At 33.4% G+C, this 20,070-nt stretch overlaps 3 protein-coding genes across 8 annotated transcripts in view; 1 reads left to right on the forward strand and 2 right to left on the reverse strand.

Annotated features, from left to right (window-relative positions):
- Positions 1–5,455, reverse strand: part of SCRB3 (scavenger receptor class B member 3) — a 33,643-nt gene extending 28,188 nt beyond the window's left edge. For both annotated transcript variants that reach the window (XM_013323183.1, XM_013323192.1), the window contains exon 1: positions 5,201–5,455. The gene's annotated coding sequence lies outside the window, so the exon portion shown is untranslated. The remainder of the gene's footprint in view (positions 1–5,200) is intronic.
- A 1,672-nt stretch (positions 5,456–7,127) lies between these two features.
- LOC106124366 (embryonic polarity protein dorsal-like) lies at positions 7,128–13,380 on the forward strand. 4 transcript variants are annotated; one of them, XM_013320955.1, is made up of 12 exons: positions 7,128–7,176; positions 8,786–8,914; positions 9,710–9,865; positions 10,218–10,420; positions 10,739–10,968; positions 11,086–11,232; positions 11,402–11,480; positions 11,871–11,924; positions 12,007–12,045; positions 12,117–12,184; positions 12,646–12,903; positions 13,085–13,380. In XM_013320955.1, the coding sequence occupies exons 2-12, from the start codon at positions 8,802–8,804 to the stop codon at positions 13,268–13,270; spliced, it is 1,533 nt and encodes a 510-aa protein (XP_013176409.1). In that variant the 5' UTR covers positions 7,128–7,176; positions 8,786–8,801; the 3' UTR covers positions 13,271–13,380. The 4 variants fall into 4 exon arrangements, with proteins under 4 accessions (XP_013176409.1, XP_013176398.1, XP_013176418.1 ...); XM_013320944.1 differs by lacking the exon at positions 7,128–7,176 and adding an exon at positions 7,517–7,603; XM_013320964.1 differs by lacking the exon at positions 7,128–7,176 and adding an exon at positions 7,517–7,603 and having other exon boundaries at positions 11,874–11,924.
- A 2,182-nt stretch (positions 13,381–15,562) lies between these two features.
- Stip1 (Stress-induced phosphoprotein 1) lies at positions 15,563–19,923 on the reverse strand. 2 transcript variants are annotated; one of them, XM_013323903.1, is made up of 8 exons: positions 19,704–19,923; positions 19,167–19,616; positions 18,292–18,745; positions 17,685–17,885; positions 17,159–17,355; positions 16,733–16,858; positions 16,151–16,381; positions 15,563–15,747 (listed from the first exon to the last, which is right to left on the reverse strand). In XM_013323903.1, exons 1-7 carry the CDS (start codon positions 19,710–19,712, stop codon positions 16,202–16,204), a joined length of 1,617 nt encoding a protein of 538 aa, XP_013179357.1. In that variant the 5' UTR covers positions 19,713–19,923; the 3' UTR covers positions 15,563–15,747; positions 16,151–16,201. The 2 variants fall into 2 exon arrangements, with proteins under 2 accessions (XP_013179357.1, XP_013179367.1); XM_013323913.1 differs by lacking the exon at positions 15,563–15,747 and adding an exon at positions 15,810–15,931.
- Positions 19,924–20,070: the final 147 nt, after the last annotated feature.

The raw sequence follows: 20,070 nt of genomic DNA on the forward strand, positions 1-20,070 counted from the left end.
GCTATTTCAGCGATTTCAGGTGGCTGCTCGCTCGTTTGCCACCTTTTGATATAAAAAAAATACTAATGTTATAAATGCGAATGTTTAGATGGATGGATATTTTTTGAAGGTATCTCCAGAACGGCGCAACGGATTTCGCTGATATTTAACATGTAGAACATAGTCTGGAAGAACACATATACTATATGTTAACTTTATTTTCATTCTGAACGGTCGAAGTCGCAGGCGACAGCTATATTAGTATAGATTGTCATTAGACAAACATTTTAATAAATATTCTAATTAATATTTTACGAACTCTAATGCAATGAACATAAAATCATTTAAAATGATAAGACGATCAATTTTTCTTTATAAATCTTAAAAAAGCATGTCAACAAGCTTGGTGTTATTACCTTGACATTAAGCGTATTTGAATTTAATAAAAAGGTATATATGCATATCCTTGTTATATAACGATTAAACAGTTAATGCACAATCAGATATATATATCTGCACTCAAAGAGATTAAGATAAATAATATTTATTAGTAAAAAAACATGTAAGAAAATTTATGTAATGTCCCCACCATCACTGATTTATTTTAATATCTTTGAGTGCAAAGATAAATATCTAATTGTACATTAACTCTAATCTATAATTTTAATCGCCATTTAAGAGTCAATAATCACGTGAGGTCCAAAAAGTTCTGAACAAAATACGAAATATCACGTGTACTGGGAGTCTACCAAGAAATGTCACGTGATAAACTACGACCCCTATTAAATTGCATTCGATTTGAGTTGTAAAATGCAGATACGTTAATGCAATCTAAAATATATCTTTAAACCTAAACAATTATCTTAATCAGTACAATATCATATTAAGCTATGATTAGATAACTAAATCACTTTATTATAATAATATTTTAGTATATTAATTAAAAATATCCATAATTATAAAAAAAAACACTCCAAAAAAGTCCGGAAAAACTACGGTACATTTATGACAAATGTTGCTAAACACTACACTAAATTACGAACGAAATAGTCCTTGCTCTAGTAAATCCTACTATATTATATATTTACTATCATACCAATATTATTATATATAGCAATATTTAAGCGTCAATAGCATAATGGTTAAGGGTACGGATTTCCGATCACGAGTTCGGGGGTTCGAATCCCGCCATTCGACTATTATCGTAAACCATATACTAGCACAAGCCTAGAGCTTAGTTGGAACGGTAAAAGAGATATTAGTGAATTTACTAAAAAAATCTGCTAATATTTATAAAAAAAAATTTCATAAATGCGCAAGTAACTCTGTCTATCTGTCTCGCTTCCACGCCAAAACTACTGAACCGATTAAAATGAAATTTGGTACCCAGATAGCTTAGGCACCGAGAAAGGACATAGACTACTTTTTAACGTGATTTCCAAACCCTTATAACCCATAAGGGTTTGGAAATCAGAGGTTGCAAAAGTTTAACCTGTTAGGGTTCAAAACTGAATAAGGAATGAAAGTTTGTATGGGAATGTGTGTGTGTTTTTTTAAGTTAAATAATTAACCTAAAATGCTACTCAGACAGTAAATCTCACGAACGAAGTCTAGGGTACATATAGCATAGATCTAAAATACTATGTCTGTTTACAAAACTGATTTAATGTCTATTTTAATCCTTAACATCTAATCTTTTGACTAGATTAGCATAACATGTATTTTAGGAAGTCTATCGCATCCTTGAATGTATGCAAGTAAATATATTGATTGTCGTTAATGCAGCGTCTGAAATGTTTGAATTTATTATTCAGGAGGTGATTGTTATCATAAAATTATAGCTATTTTCTATAAATAATAAATATATAATAAATATATATCGGTTATTTATATACACACTCACCCAAAATCATCAGAATTCTTCTTTAATTTGACTAATTGTTACTAATATTATTATAAAAAAGCGAAAGTTTCAATGGATAAGACTTTTGTAACCACATATCACTAGAAATGCACGTGAAGGGTTGAAATTTAGATGCATTGTAGCTGTACTTTTTTAATTTATTTCAAGACTCACGCGCCCTAACCTATACTAATTCAAAATGTAACGATTTAATTTTTTTTTAGACAACGAAACTACTAAACCTATTTGAAAAATTCTATCACTGCTGTCAAGCTACATTACCGGGGTGACACAGACTATATAACTTTTTTTTTAATTCCCATCGGACAAAGTCACAGATATCTAGTAAATAAAAGTCCTCGTCATTGAGGACAATTTTACGCAGTGTCTTATTTGAGACGATGACATCATTTCAATCATAAAGTACATGTATTTTCTCGCATTCTGTTGGTACATTAGTCACGTAACGTAACCATAATAAATACAATTCTATAACAACGCGATAGAGCCGTCACTGTTAGTAAACTTCGCTACTGTCTAAACTCTAAACTCAAATGTTGTTAAACTAGCTGTCGCTCATGACTCCGACCGCGCGGAAAAAAAAAACTTTATTTGTCTATGTTTTCTTCCAGACTATGTTCTACATGTATGTCAAATTTCAGAGAGATCCATACAGCCGTTAAGGAGATACCGTCAAACAAACATCCATCCATCTAAACATTCGCAATTTTAATATTATTAAGATAGTAAGAAGTATGATTGTTCAGAATTAATATATGAAGTCGTGTATTCTTAATGTCTGTTTTATTTTTAAAAACGATAATAGATTTTAAATTAAATTTTATAAAAAAAGAAATGATTCATAACTGTTTCCTTGTGTTAATACCTACCTTACTAATATGGAAGGATGGATGGATAGTAGTTGGTCACAACGATAAGAACGGCTGCATGTATCTCAGTGTAAATATGACATAGATATAGAACACAGTCTGGAAGAAAACATAGGCTACTAATTAACTTTTTTTTTAAATCGGTGCGGACGGAGTCGCGGGCTACAGCTAGTAATGTATAATAATATAAGTATTAATAATGATTATAGTATTGTTTATCTGAATTTGTTATCTAAACATTAAAGATGGCAGTATTAACCTCACTCAGTGTATAATGGTGTCACATAAAATTATGCATCTTTGGATGAATATATTAACATAATGCATAAATATATATACTTCAATTTTTTATATTATTTTAAAATACCAACACGTTTTTCATGAGTATAAATTAGTGTACGATTTCTATTATAATTTATTAACTCTGTAGACATGAACGATGACACATATCAGTCATACTATTTGGTCCCAGGGAGCCTTTAGTGTTAAAAATCAGATGTCTTCCGAATTAAGCCGTAGACTAAGTAAAATGTGTTATTTTTAGTTCTTACTTTGCTGATATCAAATATCAAATTATCTCCCTTAAAAAATTAGGATCAAGCACCCCCTATAAGCATCCTGAATCCACATCTGATTTACAAGTACAGAACAAAATAACGTATCTCTAATCAAGCCAATTAATGAGCAATCCCGGTATCTTATCAGACATTTCTAACATGCACCCTATTTTTAAGGGTTTTTTATTGGGGGAAGGCTTTATCAGTGTTATGTGGAACTATGTAATTCGCAGACTTGTGACGCCTCTTCCTTTCCAGCGCCAAGGCTTAACCGCGCCCTACCCTAACGCCGTTACTAAGTAAGTCATAAAAAGAAACTGGTTTTGAATTTATAATCAGTTACTTTATACTGAGACAATATTGTGTAGAATTCGAACATATTTAAGATTGAATAACATATATACAACTGTCACAATAAGAGCTATAATTAGGCACATATGTATGTTAATCAGACAAGTTTTCAACCTAATTGCAGTTATGCATAAAATTGGTAAGAAATGGTTTTTGATTGTACATTGTGCATTATACGGTGAACTTGAGTTGACATTCAAATCATCTTCAAGGAAAACCCAAAAGATACATATATAAAAATAATTATTTAAGAAAAAAAAAATAATGATGTTTACAGACAACTTCTTTGTTCTTATAAAGAGGCCACGTCTACTAAATTGTACATCTTTATTTTAAAAAAAAAATATAATTGACAAAAACTATAATAATGTAACATAATAAAAATAAAATTTAACAACATTTTAAGTAACTTCAAATAATATTATACAGCTTCTTTTTTTTAATATCATTAACTGCCCGTTTTTATGAAAAAAAAAGCAAAAAAAAAGATAATATTGTCCCTTCCTATGCCTCTTCCTCCATCACATCCAAAAAAAAAATACAGAAGGCTTTTTTATTTTAGTAGAATTTTATTGCATTTCTAATGCCATCTGTTAGAAGATTCTAAAACCAAAAAGGTATGTATGTAAAAATCCCAATTTAATAATCTGTACATTAACAAATATAATTTTCTTTAATTACATTTTGCAAATCATGACAAGGTCTTCATGGCCTCTTAAAATATCGCTGGCGCCTAGTATTTATCATATTGTTTTTTTTTTCTAAGAAAATAAGAGTGATGACACACTATAGTATTTCTATAGGGCATTGACAGATCTTGTATATGAACAAAGGCTTTTCACATCAAATGTCAGATATGGATAAGGTATTTTCATAACAATACTTTGGTTGTGACACAGGAAGGGCATTGTTTTAACAAGTTTATTCAACTCCAAGAGAACCAATTTTAATTTCTTCTATCAAAACATATATAGAATTATGAATATTAAGCTTTTTACAGTGAAATTTAATGACATAGAACAGGATGAGGTGTGCAACGAAGAGCCGATATCATCCCCAAAAAATATATTTTTGTCTCCCTCATTCTCTTTGAAATATATGAGATATCAAGATCAGATTTATCAATATGTTTTCCTAGTTTATGGGCAAAAGAAACTCATTGTAATTACAAGATGGTACACACTACATCACCTGTATAGTCTACTCATGAAGATATCTATTGAGAATAAACAGTGGTATTTCATGAGAATTATTGTAGAAAATTTATTTATATAAATATGAATTTATCAATATTCCTAGATATTTTGAAATTGCAACAAATTATACATCTACTATTATGGATGGATGTTGAAATTTAGCATTTATGTAGTAAAAATTACAGAAAAACTAGTAATCTACGAATAAAGTTTTCTTTTAATTCGGCGCGAATAGAGTCGCGGGCGACAACTAGTTTAAAATAAACTAGTTAGTCAATAACAAGCACAGATAAATGTTTTTACATTAGTATGCATATTACTCACGATCTAATTTATTATCGCCGACTTTTGTCACAATGTTTATACTCCACAATCAATTGTAACTAACATAAGTTAGTCTTTGTCACTAAAAATCCATGTAACAGCAACAATTTATCTCTAGTTTTTAAAAATATTTACACCGTTGTATTAGCATTTTTCTAGCAACGTTTTATTGTTCTAATTGAATTAAAAATAAAACGAAACGAATATTGTCCCAAGGAGACAGTACACGGTACACAGTGTTTACAAATGAATACTCATTCAAAAAAAGAGCGTAATGATATCAGCTGGAACGCTGTCACAATCACAAGACAGACGTCAACAATGAATTGCCATAAGAAAAAACGAAATAATGACAGAAATGTTTGCTCAACAATAAAAAGAATGAATAAACAGACTTTTAGTAGATTATAATTTATCTATGATTACAATGCGGGTTATATTAAAAGTTGTGAAAATTGGCTAAAACCAATTGATGACAAACTTTTATAAAGAATTTATTTCTGGCAACAAGCTAGCTGGAGAAAAGCACACATCTAGAACACCGAGGATTTACCTAAAATTAAAAAATATATATATTTCAAGGATAAAATTCTATATCTCTTGAATGTTCTCTTCTTAAATATTACATGATTTAATAAATTCACATTCTAAATTAAGTACTAATTCAATGCCTTTTGTTTTATATTAGCAAATTATTGTGTAGTGATCGTGCTGCTATTCCATTTAATCATGTACTTTTAATGAAAACTGAGATGTACATTTAATATACATTGTAATATAATTTTTCAATACGGTTCATATGAATTGAACTACAAATTATTTTTTTGACCGTGTTCTTCACTAACTCAATTCTCTATCACTTTTATAACATATCCCTATAATCTCTATAATAGAGAAAAAAATATTACCAGTATTGTAACCTTTTTCCTAACTAACCAGAGAATTCTAATTTTAACGCCCAATCGGAGTATCTATCTACCTTTTAATATCTTGTAATTTTTAAAATTCAACAAAAGAGGTTTTTTTCATAGTTCCACGCAATCCAGTATCAGGCAGGCCTAAGTTTTTAGCTTTTTTTGCTCAGTAATTGCAAGCAACGCAGTTGTAAAATAGACAATAGTGTCCTTGGTAATTATAGGTATTTATTTTATTTTTAAGCATTTTTAATATAAAAAAAGATTAATAATGGCTCTGGTCTCTATATCGGAGGAAGGAGAAGGTGGCATAGCGTCGTTCATAAAGAATCTAACCTTTAACCCATATTTAAGCAAAACATACCATATAGCAAACACCGTTCCGCGAAATAGATTAAGACCTTCCATTTAATAATTTTACTTAATATTTGTTCATTGTACGCGAGTTTCACAATATTTGTGCAATGTTTATAGGAAGCAACTAAATACGTCGGATTTTCGTATATCGAAAGTAAAAAGTTACATCCATTGTCTTTTGTTTGTCTTGGGTTTTTATCATCAATTATTAACACACTTAAAGATTTGAAAAAATAATTTTAAATAAAAATAAAAATATGATGCAAACATATTAGCGTTGTTTTACGATTTTTTCCCAAATATCGACATAAGAAAGTTAAATACCTTCTAAAAGATAGGGACCTGAAGTGGTTAAACCCACCCCCAATATTTTGAAGAAATCTTGATAATATAATATATTATTTTAATGATATACTCTAGAGACAGGATTTGAGTACCTAATTTAACCATAAACTGTTACGTACTTTTACTTAAAAGTAGAGTTATTCTTAAAATAACATTAAACCCTAACCTCTATGTTAACAGTCCTGGATTTATAGCTGCCAACAGGTAACCTAGTTGCCTAGCAACCGAAACAATTAAAAACTAGATGTTATACTAATGTATCCATTATGAATACTTAAATAAATTGAAAAGGCACAATTGTGAATTTATAAAAATAGCTGTCGCCCGCGAATCCGTCCGCGCGGTATTAAAAAAAACTTAGTAAGTAGTCTATGTGTTCTTCCGGACTATGTTCCACATCTGTGTCAAATTTCAGCGAGATCCATGCAGCCGTTCTAGAGATACCTTCTAACAAACATCCATTTATCCAAACATTTATAATATTAGTATATTATAAATATGAACATAGATTGTAATATAAACTTTTTTTTTCGACTTCAAAGCTACCTAAAGATTTGCACTAGTAAGTAAGTGTGTTGTAAACAAGCTTGACGTTTTATACAAGATGACGTAATTTGGGCAATACCATTTGCTGATAACACATATGCTCAGGAACGATATTAATTGTATATTTGTCGCGTGTCCCAGTCTCTTGGCAGTTTTCAAGCGAGTTACATATTACTGTACCATTCAGTTAAAATATTTCGTATGTTATAAAGTGTAGTGTTTAAAATATATAATAAAACGCGTAAGTTTTTATTTAATTAATAATTTTAATGTAATTCGGTTAATTTTAAATTGTATTGTAAATATATTGAAATGTTTAGATGTTTAATTTGTTTATGAACGGTAAAACAAATGTTTACATCCATTCAACAATTAATTTTCATTCACAATCGAACTGGCAGTTTGTAAACAAATAAACAAAGGACTATTATTGTAAAAAAAACAACGCATAGTTCATGACACTGGCATAAAACAATAATAATTTTGTTTTCGGACAAGACAATTAGAAAAAACTTAAAAAAAAATAGAGAAAATATTTATTATCTTCTCTCGGACATTAATTAACGATTTTTAGCATTAAAATTTATAATAATTTTTTACTCAATTATACGTTAATAAAAAAAATTGTCTTACGTCATTTTTATCCTATATTAATAAAACTGAGATACAAAAAAGTATTGTTTGGGTATTTCATCAACGTAGGCGTTACCATTTTTTATCATTCGCATAATATAGTTAATGGATATTGTTTAATCTATAACGCACTGTTATAAAATAAATATTAATACTTATAAGATAATAAATTTAAATTAACTAATCGCAACGCTTAATTATAATTTTTGTTTTTTCTTTTTTTTGTGTGATGTTAGTTTGATTTTTGATTTTTTTCGTTTTTATTTGTGTTATAAGTGTTGTAATGTCTTTGAACGGATTAAATATCTTATTATTATTAATCTATAGTTGATCTCGCAAATTATTCTTTGATTATTATTTACTTCAAAACTCGGAACCGCCGAATATGTCTCTGCTTATTCATTTTTTAAATATATTATAAGGGTGTAAACTAGCAAGCACCCATCTGAATTTGCCCAAAGACATCCACAATTTCAGATGTATTGCCTACAATTAATCGATAAAGAAGGGAACGCATAGAAAGATAATATTTTTCTTTCCTACCCGTGCCCTCCTCCGTCAAATCCACTTCCTTATTAAGAAAAGTTGGCAAGGTAAAGACTAAAATTAGGCCACGCACGCTTATTACACGAAACGCGGAATTGCTTTCACTTGACACGTGTCTTCTGTAAGGTCGTGGTATTGCACCTGGCTAGCTGATACATTCGTGCAACGATGTTATGTTGGTCGCGTCTACCGCAGTTTATTCATGATGATATAGATGTTAGATAAATGATTCTTTTGTCGACAGTGCACTTATAACAACTATGGCTAACCAGCTGTCTATATCACGGAGGACCGCCCTGCAGACGTCCGAGCTGAAGAAGAGATCTAAGAAACCTTCCGTACGGGTCATCGTACAGCCTGTTGACTCTCACAGGTTATATATTATTTACATAGATATTTTACAGAAAATTCGAGCTAACTTTATTGTCAAAACCAAAGAGGTTTTCTCTAAAAAAAAGCTATATTTAAGCTAAATTATTTTTTTTATACTGAAAACATTATGAAGTGTTCTTGACCAATAAATAATAAAATACTTACACAGAAAGTAGTGTGGTGAAACATAACTTACGTTCGTAATATTCACCGGCCTGCAAAGGGTTAAACACGTGTCTACCTAAACAGTATCTAACTATATTTATTGGAGTAATATATAAATTTTTTATATCATTTCGGTAGTGCCAACTTTCCTATAGATAAGCATCTGATTTTGCAAATATTACTATTTGAGTTAAAAACATGATAACTGTGCTTTTACCTCTGTACAAGACCAAATTTCTAACAGCTTTCAGTACTATTAGATTTCCTTGCTTGTGAAGTTAGAGATAAGATAAATAATTTTGTTCTTATCATTTGATATAGGTCAATGTTTGAACTTAGTGAATTAGATGTGACTAACAATATGATTTTAAACTGATATTTAGGAAGCAATTCTGGATTTTAAATCTTACTCTTTACTATTATAATATTATAAATGCGAATGTTTAGATGGATGGATGGATTTTTCCCGAACGGCTGTAAGTCTCTCTCTGAAATTTGGCATCGATGTAGCACATACTACGGAAGAACACATAGGCTTTTATTTAAGTTTTTTTTTCATACCGTACGGACGGAGTCGCGCGCGACATCTATTTACAGATAAAAAGAAGATGACCAAATGATATTTTCGTAGGTTTCGTTACAAGTCTGAAGGTCGGTGGGCCGGTTCGATTCCCGGGGTAAACAAGAAGGGTAACAAGGAGGGCTACCCTACCATAGAGATCAGCGGTTGCCCCGATGGTAAGGCCGCCATTTTGGTTTCCTGCGTCACAAAGGACTCGCCCTACAAGTTAGTTAATATACCAAAAGTGCATGGAAACAAGTCTCAAATGGAATGCGCTTCTTCCGTTTCAAATTTCGCTTCTTTTATCGCATGTATCAGTACCCGGTATATTTATCAATTCTCTTGTCTATTTCCTGATAATTTTGATCATTGTTATGTAGCCAGTACTTTTGTACATCTTGCGGTCTTTATTTTGCTAATATTTTCGCATGAAATTTAGTTCTTTGGACATTTAGCCTTCGTCGCAGCATGTTGTCCATTATCATGGCATATTTTTTCAAATATTGCATGTAATTTAGTTCTTTTAATATTCACATATTTAAAATCAAATACTATTTTTACGTGTTGTAACGTGCAGGACACACCCGCACGGCGTGGTAGCTCGAGAGATGTATTTGTCTGAAGAGGAAGTAAGGAAGGGAGCGTGCAAGGTGGTGGTGGAACTGACCGGAGAAAGTACTAAGGTCTCCTTCAACAACATCGGCATCCACAGCTGCAAACAAAATGAAGTTAAGGAGGTCCTCGAGACGCGGCGTAGCCTCGGCGTCGACCCATTTGGAAGTGAGCTCATTTTCTAGTATTTACAGACTATTTCACTCCCTCTTATTAAGACTGTTGTTATCCTGCTCGTTTTTCATAACACGATTTCTTTGTTTGTTTTCGTTCCTTCAAGACAAGTGTCATTCCTTTGTCAAAAATATCTCACCTTAAACACAGGTCCCGCGTCTTAGGGTTATTTGGAATAACAAAAGTTTTAAACGATCTGCTACTTCTACTTTAAGGTCTTTAATAATATTAATAATATTAATCTCATAAAGCACAAATGTTCCCTCCCGCTGCATTCGTGAGCAAAACCTTAAACATGTTTATATTTCTCAGGCGGTTTCGACTACTGCCGCGAACCGAAGAGTATCGATCTGAACGCGCTGCGGCTCTGCTTCCAAGTGTTCGTGATGGATAAGAAAGACAACATTCGTCTAAGGCTGCCGCCCGTCGTCACCAACGTCATACACGACAAGAAGACGCAGGGCGAGCTGCAGATCGTCCGCCTCTCGTGTCAAGAGAGCCCCGCCACCGGCGGTAGATTTGTTATACTCCTTTGCAAAAAGGTCACTCAGATTGATTAGATTTATCACTTAACTAAAGCCTTTCTCTCGAAAAGGATTTGTATTCCATCCATCCATAAGTAATGTGTGGATCATCTAATTCCAAGTACCGCGTTACAGGTGAAGCCGTCTGACACCACGGTGGTGTTCGTGCAGGGGAGCGAGGATTGGGAGGTGGCGGCGAGCGACATCAGCTCGCACCAACACGTCGCCTTCTGCTTCAACACGCCGCCATACAGACACACTGACATTACCACCAACGTCACGGTACTTCTACTTACATATACATCACCACATCATTCCACTGACTCGTTCCCTGCTTACATAAATAAAAAGATTGTGGGAAACTTATAACGGTGGTGGGACATACTTTGTGTAGGTTTCTTTACTCTATCTTGATTGTGAGCTTGCAATGATAGTGATATAATTGTGACAGGTGAGCGTGCAACTGAAGAGACTGTCAGACAACGCGCGCAGCGAGCCCGTACAGTTCGTGTACACTCCGCCGCGCACAGGTTATATTATACTCATGTTATACATGCTAATGTTTAAATAAATAAATGAATGTTTGCAACAAAGTGTCACCATAACGGCTTAACGGATTTCGATGAAATTTAGCTCAGATGTAGAGCACAGTCTGGAAGAACACACAGGCGACTAATAGTTTATTTTAATTCCGGTGAAACGGAGTCGCGAGCGACAGGTAGTAATGAAAAGGCAAAGCTATTGCTGAGTACAGCCACGTGGCAACATTTCCCGCGTCCTCTACTCTATGTTCACTCATGTATGTACGAGTGAATGTGTCGTCCACATATAAAGCGCGGGAAAATGGGACAAATGCAAATGTAAAAAAAATTACAGCTACATAATATTTCATCTTATACAGTTTTTTATTTATTTTTTAGTAGATAAAAAGAAATACACTGAAAAGAAACCGCTGTCAGCCTGGCTACAGAATGGTAAATATTTATTCTTCCTCTATTGATTTGTTTGCCTTTTTATTGTTTTTTTTTTAATTTGTAACGTTTCATATTGTTGTAGCAAATTTACCGATGGAATCAGAAAGTTCGCCTGAACAAGGTTAGTTGTTATATTTTAAGTAAATTCAAATAAAAATAATCAAACATTTCAATTGAAATTATTTGTTACAGTTAGATATACTCCTGCACAAAGTCCAATGGAACAAGAACAATTTCCCACAGAGACGAAGCATTTGCAGGTAACTTCTCTGCTAACTATAAAATTATTTAAAACTTAGTTTCACGTCTGTCTTTTGTGACGTTGTTGGCTCTACCATTACATGTTTTTACGATTCTTTAACCGACATCAAAAGGTTCGCAAGTCGTCTGTATGTTTATGCGTTTCTTGTAACTTTGCTCTTGGTAGATTTTGATAAAGATTTTTCTAAATAAATGTTTTAGGACCGTATCCTAACTAAAGTAGTGAAGTGAAAAATTGTTAGATACTGATTTAGTAACAGTCTCCCTGGACAAAGTGCATTCGTGCCAAAGCAATTTCATAACGAAGTTCAAAAACGTGTGTAAATGACAATCACGCGACTTATGGAAAGTTGGTGTCAGTTTTATACATTTTTGAACTCCGTTATGGAATTGTTTCTGAACACTTTCTCCATTGTACTCTAGAAAGTTTTCGCATGAGATAATCTAAAATTACCTTCAGCCGTGGCCTGTGGACCTTCCCCCGATGGTAGGGCCGAGCCCCCACCAGCTACAGTACCCAGTCCACGACATGTCCTGGATGGACAGAAGCTACGTCCAGCTGGAGCAGTTGCCGCATGTTCCCAGGTTGCAGACGACGCCGCACGCTGCACACTGCGACTACTCGATCACGTCACGGGATCCTAGTTTGTCTCCGGCGAGGAATCTAAATCCTTTCTTCTCTCATTATGAGGAAAATGTCCTTATTATGGATAACAGAGTAAGTGGAGAGAAGAGTATTAAACGACATCTCCAGTCAAACCTGGTTAAGCGAGATTCCAATGGACTGTTTTTCTCTCTTATAGGGGATTTTCGCTTACCCAGATTCGACTGTACACTGTTTAGGTTTATATTAATTGTATTATTTCTCTATATATTAAATATATTATCCTTTGTTTCAGTCAGAATGTCATTCTGTTTCACCCATATTTGCACCCTCGCCCGATTTAAACACGGGACAAGGGGAAGTGGAAGAGATGCAAGTAAGTTTGGAAAAGTTCTCTGGATTATTAGAAGAACCAATCAGTGACCATTTGAATGAACTTTCTATAAAGGATTTCGTTGGCGGTGATTCGCCTAAGATTTAGTCAGGCAGTAAATGTTAAGGACAGAAAAAAATGCCACCGAAACGATTCATTGTTGTTACGTTAAAATTATAACTTTGGTATTTTAAATCAGAACCAAAACTTTATATTTTTGGATTTTTTTTTTCATTATAACATTACATTTGGTAAAAATTTGATGTTTATTTACAAAATCTGTAAATGATCGATTGTTATGTGTAAAAATTTTACGAATTTTATTTTAAATATTTATCTCATTTCGTACTACCTCATCTTTACATGTTATTTTTTTTATATTAACGGGTATTTTATATATAAATCTATGTAAACTTTATTTACTTTTAACTGTGCCAAAGAAAGTATTGTTTAAATATGTTAAGCATTATTTTTAAATGTAATATATCGCATTATATTGCACTCGCTAGAGTCTAAAACTGTAGACCACTTTAAAAGTAAACTAACTCAAAACATTCATTAGAATAAGTAAGATATAAGAAAACGACCAAAATATTGACATTCTGGTTGTGACTAGAAATTGAATAGAAAATAAATAAATTACAAATTATGTATTTTTATGGTTTTAATTGAATACTAGCTGTCGCCCGCAACTCTACACCAAATAAAAAACCAGTAGTCTATGTATCCTTCCAGACTATGTTTTACATCTATTACAAATTTCAGAGAGATTCAAGCAGACGTTCTGGAGATGACTTCTTACAAACATCCATCCAAACATTCTCATTTAAAGGATTAGTAAGATGTAATTGGTAAAACATAAATTTACTAATATTAATGTACCATTTCAACTAAGCTCTAGACTTGTGCTAGGATATGGTTTACGACAATAGTCGAATGACGGGATTCGAACCCCCGACCTCGTGATCATAAATCCCTACTCAACAATTACGCTATTAGCGCTTCAAAGTATTTTATGCCATTACGAAAAATTGACTAAGGATAAAATTATCACAAAAACATTTCAAAGTAACATCAAAATTCTATATCAAACTACTTGTTGAGCGAGTGGACTGTATGTTGTAGTGAAAGGCTGGTTAGTTGCTGATGATTGTAATAAGAATGGAAGATGTACAAAATAGACAAATATGATTGATGTGTCGGCGCGCGGAGTGCTGAAGCGCAACTGAAGGTCGCGGTGTGAGGGCGCGCGGGGCGGCGGGTGAGGTCTGGAAGGGACCCCCGCGCTGCTTCCCCGCCGGTGGTTCCGTAGTACAGAACACTACTTAAGGTGTTGATAGAAATAAAACACCAGTTATGCCTACATATTTTTTATTCATCGAATAAATTACAAAAAGAAACAATCGCATACACTATAATTAACATGTAGAGGATTGTATAAATCTTATTGTAACCGACAGGGGGGCGACAACTGCTGCGGACTTGTGAACGTACGAGGTACACGAAACAAGTAAAATGTACAGATTTACTTGAATATAGATTAACAATAATATACTATAATAGTTATATAAAAACGGCTAAACACTCACGTATATTCGTCCGGTGGCGGCACCGACTAGTTTCGAGCCCATCGGGGGCCCTTCGTCAGGATGAGTGATACTGGTATTATTTCGCGGACGCGGCCCTCAGCTCACTCGGAGTGAGAATATACGTGAGTGTTTAGCCGTGTTTTTATATCAGTTTAGTATAATGTCTCACGAAAGTTTGAATAATTTTATAATAGTTATTATTAAAACTTTCCAGTAATAAATCGATGTTTTTCTAAACTTTTTTGGAGAGACGCAATACAACTTCAAATGCATATGTAAATTCTGTCTTATCTACTCCTTTTGGTTTTATCGTGACAGTGGTAGTCAACCTTTTTGCATCAAGAAGTCATATTTCTAAATAAATATTTAATAACATAGAAGCGCCATCAAATAGTTTAGAATTTGTGATTATTATGAATATTTCAAAGCACAAAAAATAACTCGTGTTAGTTCTTTATAAATTTTATTCTCGAAATACATCGCGTGCCATTAGTTCAGCACCCCTGGCCAACATAGAAGTGAGATTATTGTAGTCAAATTATAGGACTTTATTTTAAACATTATGTTTAGTTTCATGTACCTCGTGTTATTTATCTGTATTCAGCAAAAGCACACTGGAATGCTCCTCTAGAACCTACAATAAGCTAACCTCAACACAATCACACACTAAAAAAAAAGCCACGCTCTATTTATCTATCATTCTGACACAAAACTGACAAAACTTAGCATAAACTTTATATTTCATCGCTAATCTGATATACTCACAATATACAAAAATAGATAAAATAGATAAGAATAAAAAAAAAACAAATTTTTCAGCAAATATTATTGAGATCTCGACATACGAAATTCATACAAATATTATTTAACTTGGTAATAACTAAAAATTGATATTAAATTTGTTATAAACATTAAAATGTTGAAATGAGACGAACATGTGTTGCTTTAGTTAATTCATACTGCATTTTGTTGAGCCGGCTCGGCTAATACATTTATCTACAAGAAAAAAAATATTATTGTTGTGTGACATGCTTACATAGAGTCAGAGGTCAAGGGTTAAGCACTTGATTAGTCTACAGGTCCAGGGTATGAATCCCAACATATACCAATGTGTTCTTCGTTTGTCGATTTACATTCGAGGTTGTTACGGTGAAGGAAAACATCGTGATGCTGCACATATCTGAGAGGAAATTCAAAGATATGTGTGAAGTCAACCCGCACTAGGCCAGCGTGGTTGATTATGGCCAAGTCACCCTGAACTTAAGGTATTCTCCGAGCCTGTTTGTTAAATTAACTTGAAAAATACCAAATAAAATATTACTAAATATTATAGTGAAATGGCGAGCAATTTGATCCGGACGACAGAGGATGGAGGATGCCACTGTCCGAGTGCACATACCTTGCAGGTGTGGTCCGAGTGGTGGATGGTGTGGAGGTGGATGGAGTGGAGCTAATGTATTGCGATGAGCCCGGACTCGAGCAGCTTGTGAATCTTGGCGGCGATGTCCGGGTTGCGGAGATGGTCCTGCAGCGCGTGCGGGTCCTGCTGCATCTGCTCGAGGATGCAGCGCATGGCGGGGTCGCTCAGGATCTGCTGCACCTCGGGGTCGGCCATCGCGCGCTTGCGCACCTACACCACACACATGTATACTTCTCATCACTACATATTCCTAACGAGGAACTCCGACTTTAATATCAATCAATTTTAACTTTACAGTGATATTTGCTTCAGAACATCGGATTAAATTGAACGAAACGATTGTTACTTCAAACATACATAAATCGAATTCCGTTTATATGAATAATTCATAGTTTTCGTTGGATTTTTTGTTTAAAAAGTCAAATGCTCAGTTGTAATTAAAAAGAAAAATATTTTACGGCCGCCATTACAAAGTAACATTGTCGGATAGTGTTAAAATTTGTCATTTCTTTATAAATTTAGTACTACAAGTAATATGTTGAATATGAACAGTATACACACCTCCTCGGGGTTGGAGTTGAGTTGTGTGGAGCAGGCTCTGTATCCCTCCAGCGCCTCCGCATTGCTGGGGTCCAGCTCCAGCGCCTTCTGGTACGCTGCCAGTGCCTTGGCCGGCTGCTGCATGCCCTACACACATCAGACAAACAACTCTGATTAATACTTACATTTTATAACCCCTTTTAGGCACTAACCTTGCTATTAATTATAGTATAAATGTCAATATTTGAATGTATGTATGGATGGATGTTTGTAGTTTGTTGCTCAATGGATCTTAATGAAATTTGTCATAGATGTAGAATATAGCCTGGAAGATGACATAGACTACCTACATTTTTATTAAATACTGTATGGATCATGAAATAAACACACCAAAAAATCTAACAATACACAAATAATGTAACAAAAGTTGAATCTTGTTGCAGTTACCTGTAAAATCTTCCCCTTTCTGATCCATCCTTTGATGAATTTAGGATCAAGATCGCAGCAGCGCTGGCAGTCTTTAAGTCCAAGGTCGAATGCCGCCAGCTTGGTGTAGCAAGCCGCACGGTTGGAATACAGCTTGGCCTCATCGGGGTTACGTTTGATAGCCTCAGTATAATGCTTCACCGCTGTGCTGTAGTCACCTTTTGTATAACAAACACAATCTATATAATTTCCTATCATTTACCGCAAAAGTGGAAGTTGGAATATTGATAAAGGGTAACATTTATGATATAATCAACAAATCATTGAAAAATGTATGTACTATGTATGAAAATGATCTCATACAGTAAGACATTTCTTAATTAAATTTAATGGCTTTGCTAACAAAACGATAATCATACACATTGTTCTATAGAAAGTTATCAAATCTATACATATTAAAAAAATTGAACTGTCTATAAGCAAAAACTCATAAAACACTTCATTAATCATTTTAAAAAGACAAAATCTAACTTTTTAAACGTTTTACCTTTTTTAAAGTATTCATTTCCGAGCTCTTTCTCTTGTTCAGCTTTCACGGGATCAATGTAGGCTTTCTTCTCCTCCTCAACGATGCGACGTTCCACTTCACTCAACAATGTCTTGATCTCTGGAGTCCTGTGTTCCGACATTGACTTCTCAAAGTATGTCTTTGCTAACTTCCATTGCTCCATTTTCTTATATGCATTACCTAGAAATTAGGAAAATATCTTACTAATATTATAAATGTGTAAGTTTATATAAATGGATGGATGCTTGTATGACAATGACATGATGTTATAGGAGGTATCTCTAACAGCTGGATGGGTCTCGCTAAAATTTGGCATAGATGTTGAATGTAGTCTGGAAGAACACATAGGTAACTAAAAGGTTATTTTAATTTGATGCAGCCAGAGTCGCAGTTGACAGCTAGTAAAGAAATATAATATGCAGAAAAATTGTTTGAAGCCGAGACATGCACTTAAGCAAAAAATAAAAAAAATCATTCAACAGAAATGTAAAAAGATAGCCAATTTTCATGATTAGTGGCAAAAGTTTAATTTTACGATAAAATTCCCAAGTTCAAATAATTTAAATTTTAAAAATTAAACACTTACCAATTCTTGTGAAAGCCTTAGCTATTAATTTGAAATCGGCCCTATTTTCTCTGCCAATGTCAATTGCTTTCTCACACTCCTTAATACAACTCTCATACTCTTTCAATTCAAAATAAACTGCAGCCATGTTTGTGTAGAAAGTTATGTCTGTAGAATCATGTTCAATAGCTTTTTGATAATGTTTTATTGCATTATCAAAGTCCTTTTTTTTATAACATTCATTTCCTAAATCTTTCTCTTGTAATGCTAATCTACGGTTCTCTGGAACATCCTCATATTTGGGCTTAGGAGGCTCTTCTTTCTTAGGCGGTGGGGTCGGCTTTGACTCTGAAGCTGGAGGATCTACATCCATGCTCATGTCTAGACCTAACATTACACTAATTGTTGTAAGAACACGCTGATCATCCATTTTACCTTCTAAAACTCTTGTGTCAAATGGATTTAGTGCTAATTTCTGTAAGAAAATTGTAATTTATTAAGGCTCAGATCTGAAGTATTAGTCGAGGCTCAGAATTAATTTAGTGTTACTCAGAGTTAATTTCAATAAAGTGTTTTGACCTTATCAAATTAATTAATCTTAATGAGTGCTTGTCTCCATAGTTAATGTATGTCTAATAAACACAAAGGAAAATTATACTCACATAGCATAATTTTCACAGAAAAATAATTAAGGTTATTGAAATTTAGCTTTCTATATGTCAGACATAATTTACCCTGCCCATTATGAGTTAATTTATTTATATTATAGCATGGTTCTGTTGTGCTTTTGGATATTCAAACAGTATAAACTAAATATTGGATTACCATCAACAAAAAATTAACACCAAGATAAGTGAATAGAATAATAAGTTTAAAAATATTATCATTTTACTTACATGAACCATTCTTACATAATCAGGATCCTTCAACCATTCTCTTGTCTGAGGATTTGCTTTTAGTTTCTCAAATAATTTTGCAGTTTCCAATTTACTAGACTCTGCCTGTTTCCTAACTTCAGCAAGACCTGTTGCTAACTGCTGGTTGCCAGGTTCTAGTTCCAATCCCTTCTCATAAGTCGCTATTGCTTCTTCAAATCTACCCAAATATGCCAATGCACTGCCTTTTCTCGAATATCCCTTACTCCAAGTCGGATTCAAGGAAACAGTTTTATTCGCATCTTCGAGGGCGGCAACGTAATTTTCTGCTTTGGCATGAGCTGCTGATCTATTACTATATAGAACATGGTTGCTTGGGTCTAAATTTATTGCTTCGGTGTAGTGTCTTACAGCCACATCGAAATCACCAGACGCTAATGCGGCATTACCCTTTTCCTTTAATTGGTTAACCTAAAAATTACACCGATAGAAGATTAATATCTTTAATACAATATTTACCTCATTCAAATTACACCGCGGTTCGGCATAACCTCCTACCTGTTCCATGATTGTGCACTAAAGTTATTATTACAAAAATTAAAACGACTTATCACACTAATTGCTTAATCACTTGGAAACGCAAATTATTCTCTTTGTTCACAAAGCTAACAATGCTTCGAGCTTCCAAAATGTAGAAATACAAATGAATATGAATGAGCGAACACTGACACTTCAAATTCGAGAAAATTCTTGTATCTCGTTCTCGTTCTCGTAAAATCGTAAAATACTGTTGTAACGTTCCGTTTACGGATTTACGATTTATTTTGCAAAAACGAAAATCAATTAGTTTTTTCATTATTTTAGTACATTATAAGCTTATCGTTAAATGAGTGTATCTGTTGTTTGCATTGCATATTTATTGTGT

Source organism: Papilio xuthus, unplaced genomic scaffold, assembly GCF_000836235.2.
Source record: "Papilio xuthus unplaced genomic scaffold, Pxut_1.1 DF828952.1, whole genome shotgun sequence".
In the NCBI taxonomy this organism is placed as follows: Eukaryota; Metazoa; Arthropoda; class Insecta; order Lepidoptera; family Papilionidae; genus Papilio; species Papilio xuthus.

What these genes read in the sequence shown, in the direction of transcription:
- LOC106124366 (XM_013320955.1), top strand. Translation starts at nt 8,802, where the DNA reads ATGGCTAACCAGCTGTCTATATCACGGAGGACCGCCCTGCAGACGTCC. An exon ending in TTATACTCCTTTGCAAAAAG is followed by an intron (nt 10,969 to 11,085) that starts GTCACTCAGATT and finishes ACCGCGTTACAG; the next exon opens with GTGAAGCCGTCTGACACCAC. An exon ending in TCCTTATTATGGATAACAGA is followed by an intron (nt 12,904 to 13,084) that starts GTAAGTGGAGAG and finishes CCTTTGTTTCAG; the next exon opens with TCAGAATGTCATTCTGTTTC.
- Stip1 (XM_013323903.1), bottom strand. An exon ending in ATTATGTAAGAATGGTTCAT is followed by an intron (nt 18,746 to 19,166) that starts GTAAGTAAAATG and finishes ATTTTCTTACAG; the next exon opens with AAATTAGCACTAAATCCATT. An exon ending in GAAAGGGGAAGATTTTACAG is followed by an intron (nt 16,859 to 17,158) that starts GTAACTGCAACA and finishes TGATGTGTGTAG; the next exon opens with GGCATGCAGCAGCCGGCCAA.